Genomic DNA, 24,342 nt, shown 5'->3' with positions numbered 1-24,342 from the left:
TCTTGTTTCTCACAGTCTGAGAGTCCTTTAGGTGCTTTTTTGCAAACTCCAAGCGGGCTTTCATGTGTCTTTCACTGAGGAGAGGCTTCCGTCTGACCACTCTGCCATAAAGCCCAGATCGGTGGAGTGCTGCAGTGATGGTTGTCCTTCTGGAAGTTTCTCCCATCTCCACACAGGATCTCTGGAGCTCAGGCAGAGTGACCATCGGGTTCTTGGTCACCTTTCTTACCAAGGCCCTTCTCCCCCGATTGCTCAGTTTGGCCGGGCGGCCAGCTCGAGGAAGAGTCCTGGTTGTTCCAAACTTCTTCCATTTAAGAATTATGGAGGCCACTGTGCTCTTGGGAACTTTCAATGCAGCAGAATTTTTTTTTGTAGGCTTCCTCAGATCTGTGCCTCGACACAATCCTGTCTCTGAGCTCTGCAGGTTCCTACAACCTCATGGCTTCGTTTTTGCTCTGACATGCATTATCAGCTGTGAGACCTTATGTAGACAGGTTTGTGCCTTTCCAAATCATGTCCAATCAATTGAATTTACCACAGGTGGACTCCCATCAAGGTGTAGAAACATCTCAAAGATGATCAAGAGAAATGGGAGGCACCTGAGCTAAATTTCAAGTGTCATAGCAAAGGGGTTTTTTTTTTTGAGGGAAAAAGGGCAAAAAAAAGGGCTTTTCACAAAGGGCAAAAAGTTTTATTTTTAATAAATTTGCAAAACATTCAAAAATCCTGCTTTCTCTTTGTCATTGTGGGGTATTGAGTGTAGATTGATGAGGGAAAAAATGAATTTAAACGATTTCAGCATAAGGCTACTACATAACAAAATGTGAAAAAAGTGAAGGGGTCTGAATACTTTCTGAATGCACGGTGTGTATGTATATATATATATATATATATATATATATATATATATATATATATATATATATATATATATTATATATACTAGGGCATTGCCCGTACTATATCTATATCTAAAATTATATCCCCCCATGAAATGGTTTGGTCCAAAGCGAACGGCTTGCGAGTACGGTGACAATCCCCCCCCTCTATTTACATGCAATGGTTTGGTCCAAAGCGAACGGCTTCCGGAGTTTGGTAAAGAAATCGCCATCGCGTGCACAAACGCGCAGGAAAGCGAATGAATCGCAAATTCGGTTTTATTAGTTTTAAAACATAGTTTAACGCCAACATAGTTTGCAAACGTGAAATAAATGAATACGCTCTCAAATGTGCCATCCGAGGCAGAGTGTGTCCTCCACGTTCGGCACACGCGATCGTTCGCTGCTCTCTGATTGGTTGAATCGTTTTTTGGACATAGCTCGGTAAGTAATTGTCCGATTAATATGAAACCTTGAAAAGGCACATCCTCGGGTCCCCAGCAATATACCTGGCAAGTAAAAAGTATATCGGACCCGTGGTTGTCGAGAAACAGCGGTCACAGACAAACAGACGTACAAACGTACAGACGTACAAACAGAGATTACTGGAATTATAGATAGATATACATACATTATATGCATGCATACATACATAAAGACATACATACATACTGTTGCGTCCCCTGGGTTAACACCCCAAGAGGATGAATGACCGGAACGAGCTTTAACTCCGAGGCGTATTTCAAACTTGGCAGGATTATTTCTGGCGCGCAGGGAAGGTTCAAGGTCTTATCTGATCGGGAACACACTGGGTTATTCCGAATCCACAAAACAAAGAAACGAACCAGGACAAGAAAAGTAAAATTTAACAAATAATGAATTTATTAAAAGTAATGGTAAACCAAATAAAATGAATGAGGTAAAAACGATTTCCTAATTTGAGACATCTCCATTCAGATGCATAAACAAACAAGGGAATGATAAAATAAAATAAATAATGATTCTGCCGGCCGGCCCTTAGCTCTGTTCTCAACGAGCGGCTTGACATTCGTCACTGCCAAACCACCGCACGGGAAGTGCACAAACTGGTGAGGACTCATGCTCCTCGACGTCCCAACGTCAGGTACTTCTTGCGGCCAGTTCTCCTGCGAGTCCCTCTACCGTCCCGGTGAAGCACAACGCAGACCCAGTTCACCACCAATGCCGATTCTCTTCCTTGCGATGCCGACTGCCTCGAATCGCTCTTGCTCAGTGTTTTTCCGACTATATATATAGCCTGGTGTTGGCTTGGCGGTTAGGGTGCTGGCTTGGGATCCTAGGAACCTGAGTTTGAATCCTGGTCGATCACTGAATTACAGTCACGTGAAAAAGTAAGTACACCCCATGTAAAGTTTTAACTTTTTCAACATATTTCAACATACAGCTATTTGATCTTCATTTCCACAATATTGATATATAAAGGTGATCTAATATAACAAATATCATGAAACATTTACATTTTGTAGTCCATTGTATAATTTAAATAGACATAAATGCAAATTTCACATGTGGAAAAAGTAAGTACACCCTTGGCTCTATTAGGTGGCATTGCCCCCGTTGGCAGAAACAACCTCAAGTAGGCGTTTCTTATAACTGTCTACCAGTCTCTGACATCGACTGGGAGAAATTTTTGCCCACTCCTCCATGCAGAATTATTTCAGCTGTGCAATGTTTGAGGGGTTTCTTGCATGCACAGCTCGTTTCAAATCCCCCCACAACATCTCGATGGGATTTAGATCCGGGCTTTGACTTGGCCATTCCAGAACCCTCCATTTCTTTCTTTTCAGCCATTCCTTGGTGGATTTACTGGTATGTTTAGGGTCATTGTCATGTTGCAAGGTCCACCTTTGGTTGAGCTTCAACTTTCCGACAGATGGCCTCACATTATCCTCAAGCACCCTCTGGTACAATGAAGAATTCATAGTGGATTATATTATGGTGTGCTGCCCAGGGCCTGATGCAGCAAGGCTGCCCCAAACCATAATATTTCCACCACCATGCTTTACAGTTGGTATCAGGTTCTTGTGGTCAAATGCTGTCTTTGGTTTTCGCCAAACATGTCTTCTGGTACTGTGGCCAAACAGCTCCACCTTTGACTTATCTGTCCAGAGCACATTGTTCCAGAAGTGCTGGTCTTTGCCTTGGTGTTCATTGGCAAACTTTAGTCTTGCCCTGATGTTCTTTCTGGACAGCAAAGGTTTCCTCCTGGCACACCTCCCATGTAGATCAAATTTGTGCAGCCACTTTCTAATGGTAGACTCATGCACTTTGCCATCAACAGTGGCAAGAGCTACCTGTAGGTCCCGTGATGACATTCTGGGGTTCTTAGAGACTTCTTTCAGCATCTTGCGGTCTGCTCTCGGGCTGAACTAGCTGGGGCGGCCTGGCCTGAACAAGTTGGCAGTTTTTTGGAATCTTCTCCACTTGTAGATGATCTTCCGGACAGTCGAATGATTGATTTCAAATTGTTTGGAGATCTTTTTAAATCCCTTCCCAGACTCGTAGCCATCTATAAACTTCTTTCTGAAGGCCTCAGAGAGCTCTTTTGATCTAGGCATGGTGACGCCGCACACTTCAACAACAAAGAGCAAACCAAACTAAATGTCTGAGGTTTAAATAAGACAGGTTCCTCTAAGATCCTCTCTTAACGATGTTCTAATCATTTGCACCTGAGCTGGTGCACCTGATTCAAATTTTCTGTATTTGAAGTAGTGATAAATGTCGGGGTGTACTTACTTTTTCCACATGCGAAATTTGCATTTATGTTTATTTAAATTATACAATGGACTACAAAATGTAAATGTTTCATGATATTTGTTATATTATATCACCTTTGTCTATCAATATTGTTGAAATGAAGATCAAATAGCTGTATGTTGAAATATGTTGAAAAAGTCAAAACTTTACATGGGGTGTACTTACTTTTTCACGTGACTGTAACACCAGGGAAGTTGACTCAGCCCGTCATCCTTCCGAGGTCGGCAAATTGAGTACCAGCTTGCTGTGATGAATGATCCCGGTGTGTACCCCGATTTAGAATAGGTACACCATATCCCTGCGCATCGTAAGAGGTAACTAAGGGTTGGTGTCAGGAAGGGCATCCGGCTGTAAAAACGTTGCCTCAAAAAGGGAACCATGATTGTCATGTGACCTGCAAGGCTAACCCCCGCTTTGGCAGGGAAAAGTGGACTTAAAACGATCATTCATTCATTCATCCCTGCGTCGTAAGAGGCAACTAATGGGTTGGCGTCAGGAAGGGCATCCGGCCATAAAAACATTGCCTCAAAACGGGAACCTTGATGATTGTTATGGGGCCCACAAGTCTAACCCCTGCCCTCGCAGAGAAAAATGGCCTTAAAAAGGGCTGTTGTTGTTGTTATATACTAGGGCATGCCCGTACTATATATAAGCTAGGACGTGCCCGTACGTGGGTGCCCGTTCCTTGCCAAAAAAAAAAAAAAAAAAAATTTGTGTAGGGGTGTGTGTGTGTAAACATCCTAGGGCGTGCCCGTACGTGGGTGCAAAAAAACATGCGTGCAAACAACAACAACAAAAAAAAACTTTGAAACCACGTGGCAGTAACGACCACAGAACCCCCCCCCCCCCCCTCTATTTACATGAATGGTTTGGTCCATTCGCAACGACCACAGAACCCCCCCCTCTATTTACATGAAATGGTTTGGTCCAAAGCGAACGGCTTGCGGTGTTTGGTAAAGAAATCGCCATAGCTCGGTAAGTACTTGTCCGATTAATATGAAACCTTGAAAAGGCACATCCTCGGGTCCCCAGCAATATACCTGGCAAGTTTCAAGTATATCGGACCCGTGGTTGTCGAGAAACAGCGGTCACAGACAAACATACAAACACACATACACACATACACACATACACACAGAGATTAATGGAATTATAGATACTAGGGCATGCCCGTACTATATATAAGCTAGGACGTGCCCGTACGTGGGTGCCCGTTCCTTGCCAAAAAAAAAAAAAAAAAAAATTTGTGTAGGGGTGTGTGTGTGTAAACATCCTAGGGCGTGCCCGTACGTGGGTGCAAAAAAACATGCGTGCAAACAACAACAACAAAAAAAAACTTTGAAACCACGTGGCAGTAACGACCACAGAACCCCCCCCCCCCCCTCTATTTACATGAATGGTTTGGTCCATTCGCAACGACCACAGAACCCCCCCTCTCTATTTACATGCAATGGTTTGGTCCAAAGCGAACGGTTTGGTCCATTCGATGTGATTCGATGATTCGATGTGAATGGTTTGGTCCATTCGCAACGACCACAGAACCCCCCCCCCCTCTATTTACATGAATGGTTTGGTCCATTCGCAAAGCCCTCTGCAAGCTCTCTGATTGGTTGAATCGTTTTTTGGACATAGCTCGGTAAGTAATTGTCCGATTAATATGAAACCTTGAAAAGGCACATCCTCGGGTCCCCAGCAATATACCTGGCAAGTTAAAAGTATATCGGACCCGTGGTTGTCGAGAAACAGCGGTCACAGACAAACGTACAAACGTACAGACAGAGATTACTGGAATTATAGATACTAGGGCATTGCCCGTACGTGGGTGCCCGTTCCTTGCCAAAAAAAAAAAAAAACGCTACCCGTACGCTCTACCCCGCCCGTACGCCCGTAAACAAAAAATAACAACGCTCTTCGCTTCCGCCCTTCGCTCTGACTGAATTGGGAGAAATAATGCGCATAAGAAATCGAATTACGTACCGTAATGGCGGTCAGCTCGTAACGCGCACACTGTCCGGAAGTTCGCATATCGCATATCTATCTATCTATCTATTAATGCCCAATTATTCAATTATCGCCAACGTATTTTGGCTTTTTGCAATTTAATCGCAAGGAAAAGTAGAAAGAGAAGAGGGAAAAAAAGAAAAGCCTTGCCTTGCTGCAAACAGCTGCTGCAAACAACAACAACATGGAAGGCTGCACTGTCCGGAAGTTGGCATATCGCAGTTACGATTATTTTAGTGTTAATGGCCAATTATTCAATTAGCGCCAACGTATTTTGGCTGTTTGCAATTTAATCGCAAGGAAAAGTAGAAAGAGAAGAGGGAAAAAAAGAAAAGCCTTGCATTAACGCATTAACGCTTGCATTGCATTAACGGTTCGGCACACGTGATAGCTCGCTGCTCTCTGATTGGTTGAAGCGTTTTTTGGACATAGCTCGGTAGGTACTTGTCCGATTAATTACAAACCTTGAAAAGGCACATCCTCGGGTCCCCAGCAATATACCTGGCAAGTTTCAAGTATATCGGACCCGTGGTTGTCGAGAAACAGCGGTCACAGACACACAGACACACAGACAGACACACAGAGATTGCTGGAATTATAGATAGATATATATATATATATATATATATATATATATATATATAAACACATACGTATATACACGTACATCTCTACAGCTGTATACAAAATTGCAAAGCTACATTTCAACAGAAGAAAGAAACCTGCCAATTTATATTGAATACAGACATTATGAAGCAGTTGGAGCTGGAATTCGTGTGCCGACATGAACCAGACGTGAAGAAAGGAAATTTGTACTTGACAGAAAGATAGTCAATTTGAAGCTGCTCTCATGGAATGATATGGGTGATCCTATTGCACATAATCTGTCTTCCAAACAACCTACAGCGCAAGAGAGTAACGTGCTGAGACATGAACCTTGTTTCAACACAGCAGATGCCAGGCCGATTGATTTTGTATCGTGCCTTGAAAGTGACCTTTCACAAATAGAAACAACAGAAGATATGAAGCATGCCATTCAACAACGTGTATCTTCTCTTCATACTGTGCATAAGCCTCAACCATATTTAACTTCAACCAAAGCCAATGCCAACAGCATCCTTAAAGCGGATCCAAATATTGTCATTTTGCCAGCCGATAAGGACAAACCTACTGTCGTCGTGGACAAGACAATATTCACAGAAAATGAACCTATTGCTGGAGGATGAAGAAGCTTACGTTATGCTGCAGTCACATCTGATGAAAACTTTCACGGGAAAGATCAGTCGAATGCTTATCAAGTTGAAGTGTCTAAGGGTAATAACCGGTGGTGACTGGCAACAAATGAAGCCAACCAATGCTGCAATGGCACGTCTGTATAGTCTACCGAACATTCATAAGCCAAGTGTCCCACTTTGACCTGTTGTTTCACTCAGAGAGACCCCGACTTATGGCGTGGCAAAGTGATTATCCCGGAAGTTGAAGCAGCTCGTTGAGGGAGATACAACAACAGTCAAGTCTGCCAAACAATTCTTCCAGATACTGAAAGATGTCCAGCTTCAAACTGAAGATGTGATTGTGTCATTCGACGTAACTTAATTGTTTAATTCGATCCCGCAATAATTGGCAAAATAAACAATGAAAAGCTTGCTGAACTTTACTTTTTTTAAACTTTTCTATCAATGCAGTTCTTCTGTATTTAAGGCTTGGCCTTAATGAGTTACGGGCCATTTCACTGGCTGACTGGAAGCGTTGTTGCAGGTGAATGTGATGAATGTGTCAATCCTGACATGCTGTCATCATGCTTGGTCTGCCTGAGCGTTGGTGGTCATTGGTGCTGTTGGTTGCATTGAATCTCTCCTGGAGACGATAAATGGTTGATATATGGACGTTGAAAGTGTTGGAAACTCGGCAAGTGCCACTCTCACCAGCTTGCAGTTGTCCAATGGCTCTCTCCCTCTCAAACAGCCACATTCAGGGCATTGCCATTGCTGACGTTAGTTGACTGATGCAAGAACAGCACGAGGTAGGCCTTTAAGCACCAGACCTCCATGGACAATTTGTGATAGTTGTAGCGCACGTGCAGTATTTGTGCATGCATCCCATCATAACCTTAACTTCGAACATGGGCAACACTAAATATCACGTGATACACGCCCACCACACATTCCATCAATGCCAATTCGGAACTGATAACAAAATCTCGTCTAAAAACAACCAGATTGGTGTCCAAGCCGGAGATCATCTGTGGAGAAGGTGTATCCCTTTCCTATCATCTGAGGAGAAACTTGCGTAGCACTGAGGGAAAGACCATTGCCCTGATGGAGTGACCAGGATTGCACTAGGCACGAAGCGCCGGTAAGGTTGAAAGGCGGGAGGAGGGTGTGCATGGCGTCATCTCAGAAGCCCACTTTCCACTAAGGGAAAGACGGTTGCCCTGTGTGGGCAACCTTTGTTGTGCTGGACGCGAGGCGCGGTGCAAATGGTGAAAGGTATGCAGGTCACGCAGAGATCTCTAGTGGAGGATGAAGATGCACTGCACTGCACTGCACCACACTTCACTATCATACTGATCAATCCCCCCCTCGCCCCCCCCCCCCCCCCCCCACCTCTATCAGGATCGGTACCCATCCGTCGACGGTGCCCAAGTAAGACAAGGGCTGACACAAGTCCTGAACTCATTCTCCCCCTCTTCTTCTCTTCCTATATACCTTTCCCAGAGGATGATCCTGCTGGGCACATGTAACATTTGTCGTTAAATAAGTAAGATTGGCAAAGGGTTTAAGAGCAAAGGTAAGCAAGACTTTTGTGGTTGTGATTGTTAACTGTTTGGTTTCTTTTATTATCCCTTTTGCTTGTATTAATAATTGCTTTGTAAATGTGTTGTGGGTCTTCCGTACTTGTAAAGACTTTTTGCAAAAATGGTAAACAGTCGTGTTCATCCTGCTCATTTTGTCTCTTTCCTATTGACTCGATTAAGGTGTACTAGTCATAGCAGGGACATACTGCCCCCAACCAATTGGCTCCACAACATTAGCCGGAATGTACTCAGCAGTTCACTCAGCTGCCCCTAATTAGATGAGATAAGGCGAGTACTAACCGAGGGCGCGACCCCCGGTTAGGTTGGCCAGATTTGGTTTGGTTGGTAAACGGTGTCAGACAGAGGACCCTGGGAGATTTGGTTGCCTGATTGGCATTGGTGTTTGATTAGCAACCAGCCTGACCACGAAGTTATCCGCAACCTGTGGCCTCAAGGCTGGGAGTCCGGGAGGAGTTCAAGAAGTCCCCTCATGGTAAACACTGAAACTTGGATCAGTAGCAATATATGTATATACATATATATACATATATAATATTAAATAATCAGGAATAGATACATATATTACTGTGCTGCAACTATTCCCACACGAATTTAACTTGCACCTATGTGTATGTACATTGTGTGGTACGCAGAGCCCTTGACCAGTGTGATATTAGCTGCCCCATTGGTGGTCGTTAAAAACCACCCATTCACGTTGACAGCGAGGGTGCAACCAGAGACAAGGGAACCATTGCTTTACTCCTGGTGGTTTGGCAACAGTACTCAGGTATGTTGGGGTTGCTACAACACTACAGAGGTTTTGCACTTCCAACCATTCCCATTAATTTGTCTTGTCTGTGTTTGTTTGCAAAAACATTTAATTGAATCTCATGCAGTCATCTCACATCCACATTGGATAGGTGGGGATCAGCTGAACCATACCACCATACCCCTTACTTACCCACTTCCACCCCAATCCACCCACAAATGAACACAGTGTTCAAAAGTTATCAATTCAGAATACTTTAATGTCAAACACATTGTTGTAAAAAATTAAACACTTTATAAACATACCCTCCTCAGTCTTCTATTGAGTATACTGAACATTCTCCATTTGAAATACTGGTAGGCCACTGTATTAACTAGATGGTGTTCATAGAATACTTACCCTGCGCAGTCAACTTGTTGCGAGCCAGCTCTTCTGTTTTTGAACATTTTTTTTCCTTTGATCCAATATGGCTGCCAGACCACATGAGCGATGACATCATCAATTTATATTCTCTAATATAAATTGTTGCATAGATCACGCTCAATACATTTCAAACTGATCAGACTAAGCGTTGTCCCTGTCGAATTATGACGTCATAATTATGGCACCAATGACGGCTCGTTGAGAACACCTATTCCCCATATGGAGTTCTCTACAATGAGCCACGTTTCAATTTTTTCCATGCAGCGATTTTGGAGATATTGAGGTGCAACATTTTTCGGTTTTTCCAAGATGGCGCCTGTACCACATGACCTATGACATCATGATTATCATTAAAATATTCTGAAGGAGGAGGCGCTCCTATGGTGAAAATTTCCTGCCCATCAGACCAACCGTTGCTGAAAAAGAATTAATAATGATCGGATGGATAAGTGTTGTATTTGTCAAATTATGACGTCATAACGAAGGCACCTATGAAATCATCATTAACATATCCTATTCCCCATGGGGAGTAGTTGACAATGAGCTGGGTCTCAATTTTTACCATGGAGTAGTTTCAGAGATATAGAGGTGCGACGTTTTTCCAAGATGGCGCCTGCACCATGTGACCTACGACGTCATAATAATCATTAAAATATTCTAAAGGAGGAGGCCCTCCTATGGTGAAAATTTCATGTCAATCGGACCAACGGTTGCCGAGAAAATGAATCTTACTATAATTCACCAAATGTCCGTCTGTCTGTTTGAAGGTACCGTAAAAACTGCTGAACCGATCGCAAAGATATTTTGGGTGGGTAATCCTGGGACCCCTGGGAGTAAAATAGGCTATTTAGTTTTCCCAATTTCAGCTTTGGTCTCCAGAATTCTCAGGTTTGTACTCCCGCATAACATTCACGTTCACATAACGTTCATTGTGACGATGTTCTCATTGTGACGATGTTGTGACGATGTATGTGTTCACGGTAGTGTTTGACGTGACGGTGTGAACGTAATTTTATAATGTTTTTCGTTTCGTAATCCTTTAATGAACGTTTAATGTTTAATGAACGTTTAATGCCCTTCGATGTCCGGGGCCGAACGCGCGCTACACTGGACGGGACAGTGTGTACCTTGCCCTTCGCCGTCATGCTCGGGTAAACCGCTGAGCCCCATCCGTGATGGGGACTGGGGCTTGAGACAGTGTCCCACGAACGAGGAATTCCCAGTAAGCACGAGTCATCAGCTCGCGTTGACTAAGTCCCTGCCCTTTGTACACATCTCCCGTCGCCGCACAAACATCACAATGAAACACAATCACAATTCACATATTCGTGCAATCCGTAATTTCGTAATGTTTTTCGTTTCGTAATCCTTTAATGAACGTTTAATGTTTAATGAACGTTTAATGTTTAATGAACGTTTAATGTTTAATGAACGTTTAATGTTTAATGAACGTTTAATGTTTAATGAACGTTTAATGCCCCTCGATGTCCGGGGCCGCACGCACGCTACACTGGACGGGCCAGTGTGTACCTTGCCCTTCGCCGTCAGGCTCGGGTAAACCGCTGAGCCCCATCCGTGATGGGGACTGGGGCTTGAGACAATGTCCCATGAACGAGGAATTCCCAGTAAGCACGAGTCATCAGCTCGCGTTGATTAAGTCCCTGCCCTTTGTACACATCTCCCGTCGCCACACAAACATCACAATGAAACACAATCACAATTCACATATTTGTGCAATTCGAGAAAAGGAACTTTTATCAGCAATGTCCTCTATCCTGAAGCTCTAAGCTGAAGAAGAGGTACAAAATCATTCAATTATTTTCCCTAAAGAAAAGCGTACAGTTGATATCACGACTTGAAACACGATGGAATAATATTTACCAATATGAACAGTGATGTGGCTTTTATTGAAATTCTAAAGATACTGTTTTGATTTTGATGATTTATGTGTGATATGATTTGACGGATGTTTATATGAATTGTTTAAAATAAAAAATTTCTGCCTTCAATTTCTGATATTTTGCCTTTTCATTTCGGCTTCCCAATTGAAGCCCCGCCAATAGGGCGGGTACCGTTGGTAGTTTTTAAAATGCAGACACGTATGGCACACGGTACAAGTACATACGTAACTGAATGCGTAACCCCGCTTTTCGCTTCGCGAGTGCAGGGTAATAAAACTGAGAGCAAGGGTAGTAGAATGGAGGGTTATGGGAGGAGAGGTGTTATAGTTAGCCACACCAACACCAATATTTATTTATGCACTGTATTTATTTATTTATTTGAAAGTATATTTATTTACTTGTTTATTTCTCTTTAAAAATAAGGATTATTTAACTCCTGTTTTGTCGAAATTTGTTTCAAAGTCTGTTTATTGTAATTCTATGACTCTTTATAATGTGCATGTGGTGTTCTGGCTGCTACGATCGATATAACTGGTACCTGGATAATATGACAGCTGCAAGCAGAGCACGTTCACACACATTCACTTGACAACATCTAATTTGTCGAATTCTTGCATTTCCATTTTGCTCGTCCAGAGGTCCACATGGAACACTAATGGTCTCAGCGCATTCATCTTTGCCAAGTCTAATCCATGGTTTTCTCATTTGGAGGGGAATTTGAAAAGATTGAAAAAAGCACAGAACACAGAACATTTTGTATTGGGAGAAGTGGAATTATAATAGTGTGATGAGGAAAAATAACTCAAAACTGTGGATGGTTGTCAGGCTTTTGAAATGAACAGCAAAAACTTGGATGCCTTCATCAAAAACGCAACAACAAAAAACATTCCAAAAAATACTCATCCAGAATACTTTAATGTCGAAAAAACATTTTTAAACAATTTAGCTCTTCGATAAAATAAATAAATAGAAAGGTCTACTTTTGAAGGAAATTTCAGCCGTCTGCCCAAGCTGTCATTTGAGCAAAATTAGTCCCCGTTTGACGAGGTGAAAAAACTGAAAATAATTGGTATGGAAATATTGGGTTTTTTTCTTCTAGAAACATCCCTTGAAAAAGTTAATGAGTAGAGTTGCTACACCAAGGCCATGTAAATGTAGGAAAATCATTGGGCAAAGAAAGAGAAAGGAAGAAACAACAGACATCCATGTTTCAGTGGGAACATACCTATGGACTGTCTGGATGGGGTATTTGGGGTATGCACACTCGCTTCTATGTATGTACATTTCAAGCCAATGTATGTGGATCCGTATGTTCTTTCTTTATGGACCCTAAATACAACAGGCATTTTAAGGCCATTTTCCCTGCAAGAGCGGGGGTTAGCCTTGTGGTCCCCATGACAATCTTCTCCATTTTGCCCTATTTTCTGCATCTCCCCTTGTTAACCCCCTTGCCCGCATTTCTTCTTCCACCATCTTTAGCCAAGTCTTTCTCGGTCTTCCCCGTCCTCTACTTCTTCCTACATTTATTTCCATCACTCTTCTCAACCAGTCACTTTCAGCCTTCCTCAACACGTGACCAAACCATCTCAACCTGTTCCTCTTCACAGCATCAATCACAGGCTCTATTCCCATCATCTTTCGCAAACCATCTTTTGTCTTCCTCTCTCTCAACGATACTCCGCACATCCACCGAACCATTCGCATTTCCACCCTTTCCAGCCTTCGTTGCTGCTCTACGTTCATTACCCATGTCTCGCTCCCATAAATCATAACACGTCTCACACATGCAGCATACACCTTTCCCTTCAATACATCTTTTTGCTTTCGAGCATACACCTTCAGAGTATAAGACTCTGAAAGCATGAGGCAAAAGATTATGTGGTTTGATGAGAGGAAAATTGAACTCTTTGGCCAAAAATTGACAATGACGAATCGATTGGATTTTGGTGAAGATTTTAATCCGAATACTAGAAGTGTGTAATTTTTTTTTAATGATTCTTCACCTTTAAGAAACGTTGTGGACGAGTTATGACAAAACTTAGTGGATGAGTCGGTTATATTACAAGAACAAAGCCGATTTGATGTTGGTTCAGGTGCAGATCCAGATCCGGCCCATTGGTGGAATCCTAAACTTAAACTAATCAGCCTGGCGGAAGTCCACTGAGTGCTGTTCTGGATTGACGTGTTTTCTAAATGCTTCAAAAACCCATCATTATGTTCAAAGTTTGTGTCACTTTTTAAATCTAAACTTAATTACTATTCTTTCAAACATCACTTCAACAAAAAAATAATTCTCAATGTCATACAAAACCAATCCATGAAACTGACCAATTTTGTGACACATGTGCTTTGAGCTTAAAGCAAAATTTGTAATAGATCATTATCACAGAACTGCATCCAAAACAGCAATGACATTTGGTCTCATGACATTAAAATGTTCGTTACTGTCTCTAGACGTTTTTTGGGTGTTTTTATGGGTCTTCAGATGACCCGCAGTGCATGTTGTTAATTAAGTGATGCAAATTTTGCTCTTTTTGGCAGGTGGGAATAGGATAGCGCAGGAAGAGTTTCCCATTCATGGTAACTAACACCACTCAGTTGTGAAAAAAAAAATTATACATCAGGTTTTTACTCCAGGTTTGCATCAATTTTGCCGATGAGTTTTACAATTGATTATAAAAGCAAATTAATTATCTTATTTAAATTGAAAACTCATCTCATGCTGGCAGCTCCTTTTCTATTGATTGCTACAACTTTGCTCTCTTCACCAGAGCATCCATGTTATTGGAACATCCATTGAAGGTGAAATCCACTGGAGAATATTGACTATAAACTGGAGCTGCAAACACAGCGTGATCCTCTGGGCATGTTGTCAGACTGAAATCTGCTGGCACACTCTCCAAGCAAATTAAACTGCTATCCTGGAAACTGCCCATGTCACTTTTACTCCTTATTCAGCTCAACTTAGCTTCTTACTTTATTTTGCAACCACGCAGCAAGTTTCAGTGATGTTAATACCGTCACTCAAAGCCTGCTTCTCATGAGAGCAAGATACAACTAAAAGTTTTCGATAGACTGCTCTTTTAAATGAAGGTTGGAACACCGTTAAGATGTTTACGAAATGCATTTATAAACATGTGTAGAGTAGTTTTTTTTACCCTCGCCAGAGGAGAGGGTATTGCATTTGAGTCCATTTGTTTGTCTGTCGGTCTGTCTGTATGTCCGCACAGAATAAATATGATTTTCTCTGCAACCGTTGGTCCGATTGACAGGAAATTTTCACCATAGGTGCAGCTCCACCTGCATAATATTTTAATGATAATTATGACGTAATCGGTCACGTGGTTCGGCCGCCATCTTGGAAAAAACGAAAACCTTAGCACCTCTATATCTCCGAAAGCGCTGAATAGAAAAAATTGAGACATGGCTCATTGTAAAGAACTCTCCACGTGAAATAACATCTGTTAATGATGTCATAGTTGCCTCCATTATGACATCATAATTCGATAAGTACAAAACTTCATCCGATCAAGATTAAATTTCTTGAGCATAATCGAGGGAAAAATTGGTGGAGAAAAAAAATGATGACGTGGTTCGGCCGCCATCTTTGAAAAATCGAAAAAATGCACCTCTATATTTCCTAAAGCACTACATAGAAAAAATTGAGACATGGTTCATTGTAAAGACCTTTCCATGTGGAATAACATCTGTTAATGATGTCATAGTTGCCTCCATTATGACATCATAATTCGATAAGTACAAAACTTCATCCGATCAAGATGAAATTTCTTGAGCATAATCGAGGGAAAAATTGGTGGAGAAAAATAATGATGACGTCATCGGTCACGTTGTTCTGCCGCCATATTTGTTTTAACACAAAAACCTTAAAAACCACTGAAAACACTAATCTCTGATTGCACTTTCTAGTTTTTTTTTCTAAAGGATAAGTATTAATTTGTACAGAATTCTCAACAAGTATAACTCTATGCACAATGAAGGACACTTTTGATAAGATGAAGGCAATGTTATTGTTTTTGGATGTACTGCAAGCCTCTCAAATGTAATCTGGGCCACACGATGCGATACAATTTGAGCACCAGGTATTCCCTCCCCTTCCCCAACACCTCACCTGGGTATCCAATGTTCACGTTCAAATTTAGAATCCCATTCAACTGCCATTGAACAAAGATCAGTGTCAACCTCAAAACATTTTATTGAAATGAAATTCGAAATTTATTTGTTTGCCCACAAAATAAATAGAAAAATAGCTCCATCAAACAAACTTGACAGCTCATAATCTTAGGCTAAAATAAAATATTGCACAATTCATTTCCAAATGTAAATAAAATCTTGGAAATGTTTTCAAGTGTTTGTTTGTGTTTGTGCATTTGTATGTTATTCCTTCACTGCGAAACCGTAGCACACAGAGACCCCAAATTCTGGATGTACAGTCACGTGAAAAAGTAAGTACACCCCATGTAAAGTTTTGACTTTTTCAACATATTTCAACATACAGCTATTTGATTTTCATTTCAACAATATTGACGGATAAAGGTGATATAATATAACAAATATCATGAAACATTTACATTTTGTAGTCCATTGTATAATTTAAATAAACATAAATTCAAATTTCGCATGTGGAAAAAGTAAGTACACCCTTGGCTCTAATAGGTGGTATATCCCCCTTTTAGTAAGGGAAACATATGAAAATCTGTTAACTAAATTGTTACCAAAACATTTCTTCACCAATATGTTTATAAAGGTGTGTAATAACATGTGTTAAAATGTTGAAGGTCAACTCCCGTGGGAAACCCAGAAAAAAAGCTGTTGAATTCGGGTACCGAAAAATTATTTTCGAGAATTTTTATTTTTTTAAATCGGCCCTTAAGTAACTTATGAGGGGTCAAATAAGGGTTTTTCATGATTCTGAGTTGATTGTTAACATTTATATTTCACCACAGACACTCCTTTGTGGAAAAATAATTTCTAAATATATCTCATTTTCTACTTTGCAGGACATGGAGTCTAGCAATATGGATGAAGACGTTACTCCACCTGTGCTCAATTGCTTCATCTGTGCACGCTCGGATACACCAGCTGAAAGGCTCATACAGGCAACTCCAAAGGGATACTCAACTTTATTGAAACAAGCAGAAACTGTCGAAAATGTTACTGTTGTGGAACGTATGAAGGAGGCTCAAAAGGAAGGAAAACTGAGGTACCACCAGAAGTGTAAAAATGATCTGTACAACAACTTTGTTGCAACCACCAAGAAGTCAGCTCAAGCATCAAAGGCAGAGAAAGAGTCATCAAAGTTGAAGAGAAGACGCACTACTTGTGAGTTCAGTTCATCAACTGGCTGCAGTTCTAGAAGATCACAGTCAGTTGACCTCCTGTATAAGGATGTATGCATTCTTTGCAACCAACCAGCCCAGCTCTACAAAAATAATCCAGCACAAGCTAGAAAGAAATACAGAGTGCCAGATAATTTGACTGCAGATACACTGAAGGCAAGCTTGCTGAAGACAGCACGGAGTCGCGGGGATGACTGGGGCACTGAAGTCACTGGACGCCTGGAAGGGATCAACGACTTGGTAGCAGAAGAAACACTGTACCATTTGCGATGCAAACTTATGTTTGCGAGAGGTGACAGTTTGTCCAAGACTGATGAGGAAGGAAAAAGGAAGAGAGGACAGAGGAGTATTGATGAGGAGCGAGAGGCAGTTTTTATTGAATTCTGCGAATGGTTAGACTCAGAATTAGAGCATGGGGTAATGAACATGGACCAAGTCCATGAAAAGCTGCAGGAGTTTGATCAGTCACCAGAGAAGAGCCTTTCTTATTCAAAGCATTGGCTAAAGATAAAACTTCTAGAGAAATACGAAGACACCTTGTATTTCACAACACAGGAAAGAAGGGCAGATGTACTCTGTCTCAAAGATGGCACCGACAATATTCTGCGAGAGCATCATGCTAATCTTGACCATGGAGATGAGAAGACTCAGATCATAAAGACGGCACTCAAGTTCATATCCAATGATATTGCCTTGATTGATTTAGGTCCAAAGTCATACCCCACCACACACAGTATGACTGACATCGATAGTCAGCTGACACTGACTGATAGTCAGATGCAACACTGCAAGCCTTCAGATGTTCTTGAGACCGATTGTCAAGACAGACGAAAGAGTTGCCGTTTGGGGGCAGAATTTTATTAAGGCCTGTCGACCTCGGTCTGGAGTATTGCCACACCAAATGGGGCTTGCCATACAACTTGATCATAGATTTGGGTCAAAATGGATGCTCAACAAGTTCCACCGGCTGGGATACACTGAGTCTTACACGGAGACACAAAACTACAAATACTGCTTCCTTAATAGTAGGAGTGGAGATGATGTTCCAGATACTTCTGGCACTCTTGACACCATTGTGGAGGAAACCGATGAACAGATCAATGATGAGGTTGCGGTTGATGCTGTGCTTGAGGATCAATCAGTGATGACAGCCAAAGTGCCAGTTGCCTGTATGAGCCTTTCAGCTGGTGTATCCGAGCGTGCACAGATGAAGCAATTGAGCACAGGTGGAGTAACGTCTTCATCCATATTGCTAGACTCCATGTCCTGCAAAGTAGAAAATGAGATATATTTAGAAATTATTTTTCCACAAAGGAGTGTCTGTGGTGAAATATAAATGTTAACGATCAACTCAGAATCATGAAAAACCCTTATTTGACCCCTCATAAGTTACTTAAGGGTCGATTTAAAAAAAAAAAATTCTCGAAAATAATTTTTCGGTACCCGAATTCAACAGCTTTTTTTCTGGGTTTCCCACGGGAGTTGAACTTCAACATTTTAACACATGTTATTACACACCTTTACAAACATATTGTTGAAGAAATTTTTTGGTAACAATTTAGTTAACAGATTTGTGAAATATCTCATAAAATGCCCTTACTATTTGGCAGAAACAACCTCAAGTAGGCATTTCTTGTAACTGTCTACCAGTCTCTGACATTGACTGGGAGAAATTTTTGCCCACTCCTCCATGCAGAAATCTTTCAGCTGTGTGATGTTTGAGGGGTTTCTTGCATGCGCAGCTCATTTCAAATCCCCCCACAACATCTCGATCGGATTTCGACCCGGGTTTTGACTTGGCCATTCCAGAACCCTCCATTTCTTTCTTTTCAGCCATTCCTTGGTGGATTTACTGGTATGTTTAGGGGCATTGTCATGTTGCAAGGTCCACCTTCGGTTGAGCTTCAACTTTCCAACAGATGGCCTCACATTATCCTCAAGCACCCTCTGGTACAATGAAGAATTCATAGTGGATTCTATGATGGTGAGCTGCCCAGGCCCTGATGCAGCAAAGCTGCCCCAAACCATAATATTTCCACCACCATACTTTACAGTTTGTATCAGGTTCTTGTGGTCAAATGTTGTCTTTGGTTTTCACCAAACATGTCTTCTGGTACTGTGGCCAAATAGCTCTACCTTTGACTCATCTGTCCAGAGCCCATTGTTCCAGAAGTGCTGGTCTTTGTCTGGGTGTTCATTGGAAAACTTCTAGTCTTGCCCTGATGTTCTTTCTGGACAGAAAAGGTTTCCTCCTGGCACACCTCCCATGTAGATCAAATTTGTGCAGCCTCTTTCTTCTGGTAGACTCATGCACTTTGCCATCAACAGTGGCAAGAGCTACCTGTAGGTCCCGTGATGACATTCTGGGGTTCTTTGAGACTTCTTTCAGCATCTTGCGGTCTGCTCTCGGGCTGAACTCGCTGGGGCGGCCTGGCCTGAACAAGTTGGCAGTTTTTTGGAATCTTCTCCACTTGTAGATGATCTTCCGGACAGTCGAATGATTGATTTCAAATTGTTTGGAGATCTTTTTAAATCCCTTCCCAGACTCGTAGGCATCTATAACCTTCTTTCTGAAGGCCTCAGAGAGCTCTTTTGATCTAGGCATGGTGACGCCGCACACTTCAACAACAAAGAGCAAACCAAACTAAATGTCTGAGGTTTAAATAAGACAGGTTCCTCCAACATCCTCTCTAACGATGTTCTAATCATTTGCACCTGAGCAGGTGCACCTGGTTCTAATTTGATGTATTTGAAATAGTGATAAATGTAGGGGTGTACTTACTTTTTCCACATGCAAAATTTGCATTTATGTTTATTTAAATTATACAATGGACTACAAAAGGTAAATGTTTCATGATATTTGTTTTATTATAACACATTTATCTATCAATATTGTTGAAATGATCAAATAGCTGTATGTTGAAATATGTTGAAAAAGTCAAAACTTTACATGGGGTTTTTTTTTTTTTTTTTTTTTTTTTTTTGTATACAAGATCGAGGCTCGTGAAAGAGCGAACATTAATCACACAGAAAGACAAACAGACACACAAAACAAATAACATCGGGAGCGGTAGACAAGATGGGGAGAGAGGGGGAAGGACACAAACACAACATTTGAGAGCAGGGACCGAGAGACATGGAGACATCGAGAGAACTGTGGGAGGGAGAGGGCTTTGGGGGGGAGGCATGGGAAGGGGGGGGGGGTGGGAGAGGTATAAAACATATGGACACTGCCAAGACTTCCAGGAAAGAAGTTGGAATTTCAAACAAGGTGGATCTGGGGTGAATTAGTGGGGGTAGAAAAGATCAAGGTTTTGGATGGGGGAAGATAAGAGATGGTGGTGAACAGCTGTTTTGAAGACCTGGAGGGAGGAGTGTGATTGAAGTGAGTGTGGGAGTTTGTTCCAGAGGCGGGAGAAAAGAGGAATGAAAGAGTGAAGGTGAGCAGAGAGCCGAGATTTCGGCAGTTTAACCATCAGAGGGTGGCTGGCAGATCTTGTGCGACCTGTAGGAATATTTGGGGGACAGAGCACAGAGAGAGCTGGGGGAGCAAGGCCGGAGAGGAGTCGGTAGAAGACTGAAAGACCACCTACCTGCCTGCGGTGAGTGAGTGAAAGGCCCTCAGAGATAGCTTCATCGCAGGAGATTCCAATGATTCTGAAAGCTTTGGATTCAACAGCGTGAAGCCGAGCCAGGTGTGAGGCAGGAGCACCAGCCCATAGGGGAGAACAGTATTCCATTGAGCTGCGGATGAAAGCCTTGTATGTGGTGAGGAGCTCAGGTGTGCCTAGGAAGGACTTCGCACGACGGAGGATGCCCAGTCGGCGACTGGCTTTGGAGGCCAGCTTGGAAATGTGGTTTTCCCAAGAAAGATCATGGCAGATGGTGAGACCCAAAAGCTTGAGCGACAGAACTTCTTGGAGAGGATTGTTGAGAAAGTAGATGGGAGGGTTGTCCAGTCGATCTTTTCGGAGAGACATAGTAAGAGTGTGAGATTTGTCAGGATTGAAAGACATGTTCCACATGTTTGACCAGTCTGTGATTTTGTCCAGGTCTTCAGAGAGTGAGGAGGCTGCAGACTGCCGATCTGAGGGAAGAGGAATGGAGCGGCAGAGAGTGGAGTCATCAGCAAAGAGATACAGAGGATTTTCCAGAGAGTCGGAGAGATCATTGATAAAGACCAGAAAAAGCACAGGGCCCAGCACACTGCCTTGGGGAACTCCAGCCTGAACGGGAAGGGGAGATGAGAGAAATCCATTCAGGGCCACACGTTGACTACGACCAGAGAGGAAGTCCGCAAGCCATGCATGGAGATTTCCATGGATACCATAGGAGGAGAGTTTGGTGAGCAGAGCTGGGTGCCAGACCGTATCGAAGGCACGTGATATGTCAAGGGAGACAGCTCTGATTTCCTGTTTGGCATTGAGGACCTCCATCCATTGTTCAGACAGCAGAAGCAGCATGTCCAGAGTAGAGTGACCTGGTCTGAAACCAAATTGATGATCAGAGATCAAGCCATTGGAGAAGAGGAAAGATTTCATATCCGAAGCAATGATGGAAATCCATGACTTTGCTGATAATTGGGAGCAGGCTTATTGGTCTGTAGTTGCAAGGATCTGTTTTTGCACCTTTTTTGTGTAAAGCGGTAATGTTTGCTGATTTCCAGGATGCTGGCAGATGACCTTGAGCAAAAGATAGGGTGAAAAGAACAGAGAGAGGGTGAGATAGAGCGGCAGAGCAGGATTTTAGGACCCGTGGGCTGATACCATCTGGTCCAATTGCAGAATCAGAGACGAGGTTTGACAAAAACTCCTCCACCTTGTCAGGAGAGAAGGTCACAGAGTCCAGGAGCAGTTTGGTTCGACTGGGAAAGGTGGGAACAGAGAGAGATGGGTTTGGGACTAAGGATTTTGAGGCAAACACAGAGTTGAGGCATTCGGCTTTGTCACGTGCGATGTCAACTGTGTGGCCATTTTAGGTAAGGGAGGGGATGGAGGGGGAACAAACACCAGAAACGGATTTGACCAGACGCCACCAGGATTTGGAGGAAGGAGACAGGTTTGAGAGTTCATTCTTGAGTGAGGAGAGATAGTGCTTCCTGGCACTCCTGAGGGTAGACACACACTTGTTCCGAGCTTGGTGGAAGGAACTGAGATTTCCTTCAGTTGGATTAGCCTTCCAAGAGGCAAAGGCAAGTTGTTTCAGGGCAACTGCCTCACCACAAGATTCAGTGTACCATGGACGGGAGGAAGGGTAAGACAACTGAAGGCGAGATGGGATAAATCTGTGCATGAGAGAGATCAGTTTGCTTTGGAAGAATTCCCAGGAAGAATTGATGTCAGAGGCAGTGGAGATGGGAGACCAATGCAGACGATTGATGGCTGCTTGAAGACCGTCCCAGTCGGCCTGAGTGAAATGCCAGACTCGTCGACGCTGAGGAGGCTCTCTGAGAATGGCCAGGGAGATGTCCACTTTGACAAGCACATGATCAGAAGAACCGATTGGAGCAGAAGAAGAGCAGCAGACATTAGCAGGGAAGTTAGTCATAACCAAGTCTAGAAGAGAAGATACTCCATTGGCTGAGATCCGGGTCGGGAAATTGACAGATTGTGTCAATCCCAGTGAGTCACAGAAGTCCTTTGCTGAGGTGCCATGACTGGTGAGAGAGGAACCCACACCCAATCAGGTGGCATGATGACAATTGAAGTCACCACATATGAGGAAGAGAGAGTTGGGATGAGTGGATAGAAGTTGGTCCATGTTGTCAGACAGTGAAATGTAGATGGAGTCATCACTGTTTGGGGGACGGTACAGAACACATATGAACAAAAGGTGGGAGCGGAGAGGAAGCCGTAGCCAGAGGTACTCCTGGGGGTGAGGAGGAGAGAGGGCAGTGCAAGGAGAGTGAGGAAGAGAGTTTTTGATAAAGATAGCCACCCCACCACCAGGCCGAGGCTCAGGTCTATCATACCGGAGGAGGGAGTAACCAGGAAGAGATATTAAGGAATCAGAGACATCTTGAAGGAGGAAAGTCTCTGTTAAGCAGATCAAGTCTGGATTGTCAGAAGCAACCTGTATGGAGAGATCAGTCAGGTTTGAGCGAAGGCCCCGGATGTTTGAGGTCCATACCGTTAATGAAGAGAGAGGGGGAGCATCGGGTACAGGACAGGGGAGGGGAGGAGTAGGGTAAGATGAAGGATGAGAGGGGGAGGTAGGGAGAGCAGTTGTTAGTGTGTCAGCGATTGCAGAAGAGTTCCAAGAAAGGGAAGGATGAGGAGGATGAAAGGTTTGAAGGTGAAGGGATGAGGCACAGAGAGGGGTTGTTTGAGGGGGGGCAGAGGAAAGAAGAAGGTTGGGGGGGTGGAGGTATGAGATAGAAGGGAGACGAAGTGGGGAGGAGGCAGCTTTGAGGAGGAGGGGGGAGGAGGGAGAATTGGAGAGGAATGGTATGGGGGGAGATTTGAATGGGAGGGGTTGGGGGGGAGTTTTGAAGGGGAGGAGTGAGGGGGGAGTTTAGGAGGGGAAGGGCAAGGGGGGAGTTCAGGAGTGGAAGGGCAAGGGGGGTACTTACGTTTACGGGTGTACTTACGTTTTCACCTGACTGTATATCCAAGGTGGCCATTAAATATGGAAAGAGGGAAATGTAATATTTGTTTGTTTTTCTGTTACAGGTGGCATGGGTTTGACAAAAGAATAACTCCATACAAATAATAATGCTTGGTGGCCGTGAGGGTTGGTCAAATCGAAGGTTCGCAGAACATTTCAATGAACTTCACCCAAAAAGATATAACATCACACATAGCGTGGTGGCAAAGTTGAAAACAAAATTTAAAGCTCCCGGCATTGTGTTCGACGAATCACGTTCTGGTCGATCTCCCATATAGACGAGAAGGATTTCTGAGAAATGTGAATGTTCGGTGCCTTTTTGGGTAAAAGTTGGGAACCTCACATTTTAACATAATTAGGGTATGCTGAATTCCATTAACCCGGTTCCCAAGCCGAATTTTTAGTTTTTGACTTTCTAATGAGCCTAAACAAAATGGCCGCCAAATTGCCATTTTTGGACAATTTCTTTGAACAAGCATTTATATATCATCTATATACATGCAGCTCTTTTACTTAACTTTACAACTTTTACCCCAAAAGGCACCTAGAAGCTTATGCATGGCCTTTTTTCATAAATCCGTCTAGTCTATATTATGGTTGGTGTCATATTGAAAGAGACATTCAAACTGATATTGAAATTGGAAACTATAAAATGGGAAATGGTTTTAAGAATTAAGTATACATGCCCATGAAGCACAAACATTCAGGAATGTCACACATGTTGTTTCGCCAAACTACATCAAATTAATACAAGGGGTCGGATCATCACTCTGTTTCTGACAGGCACACATTGATGTGCACCTCAACCCTGAAT

At 42.7% G+C, this 24,342-nt stretch overlaps 1 protein-coding gene across 1 annotated transcript in view; it reads left to right on the top strand.

Moving 5' to 3' along the window:
• The window catches only part of LOC144890851 (VPS10 domain-containing receptor SorCS1-like), a 244,620-nt gene that overhangs the window by 135,755 nt on the left and 84,523 nt on the right, over nucleotides 1-24,342 (top strand). Inside the window, exon 5 of the mRNA XM_078772716.1 lies at nucleotides 9,126-9,259. Coding sequence (XP_078628842.1) covers nucleotides 9,126-9,259 — 134 coding nt within the window. The remainder of the gene's footprint in view (nucleotides 1-9,125; nucleotides 9,260-24,342) is intronic.

This window comes from Myxine glutinosa, chromosome 2, assembly GCF_964187855.1.
Source record: "Myxine glutinosa chromosome 2, kmMyxGlut1.1, whole genome shotgun sequence".
NCBI classification, from domain to species: Eukaryota; Metazoa; Chordata; class Myxini; order Myxiniformes; family Myxinidae; genus Myxine; species Myxine glutinosa.
This window is presented reverse-complemented; position numbering and strand designations above follow the sequence as displayed.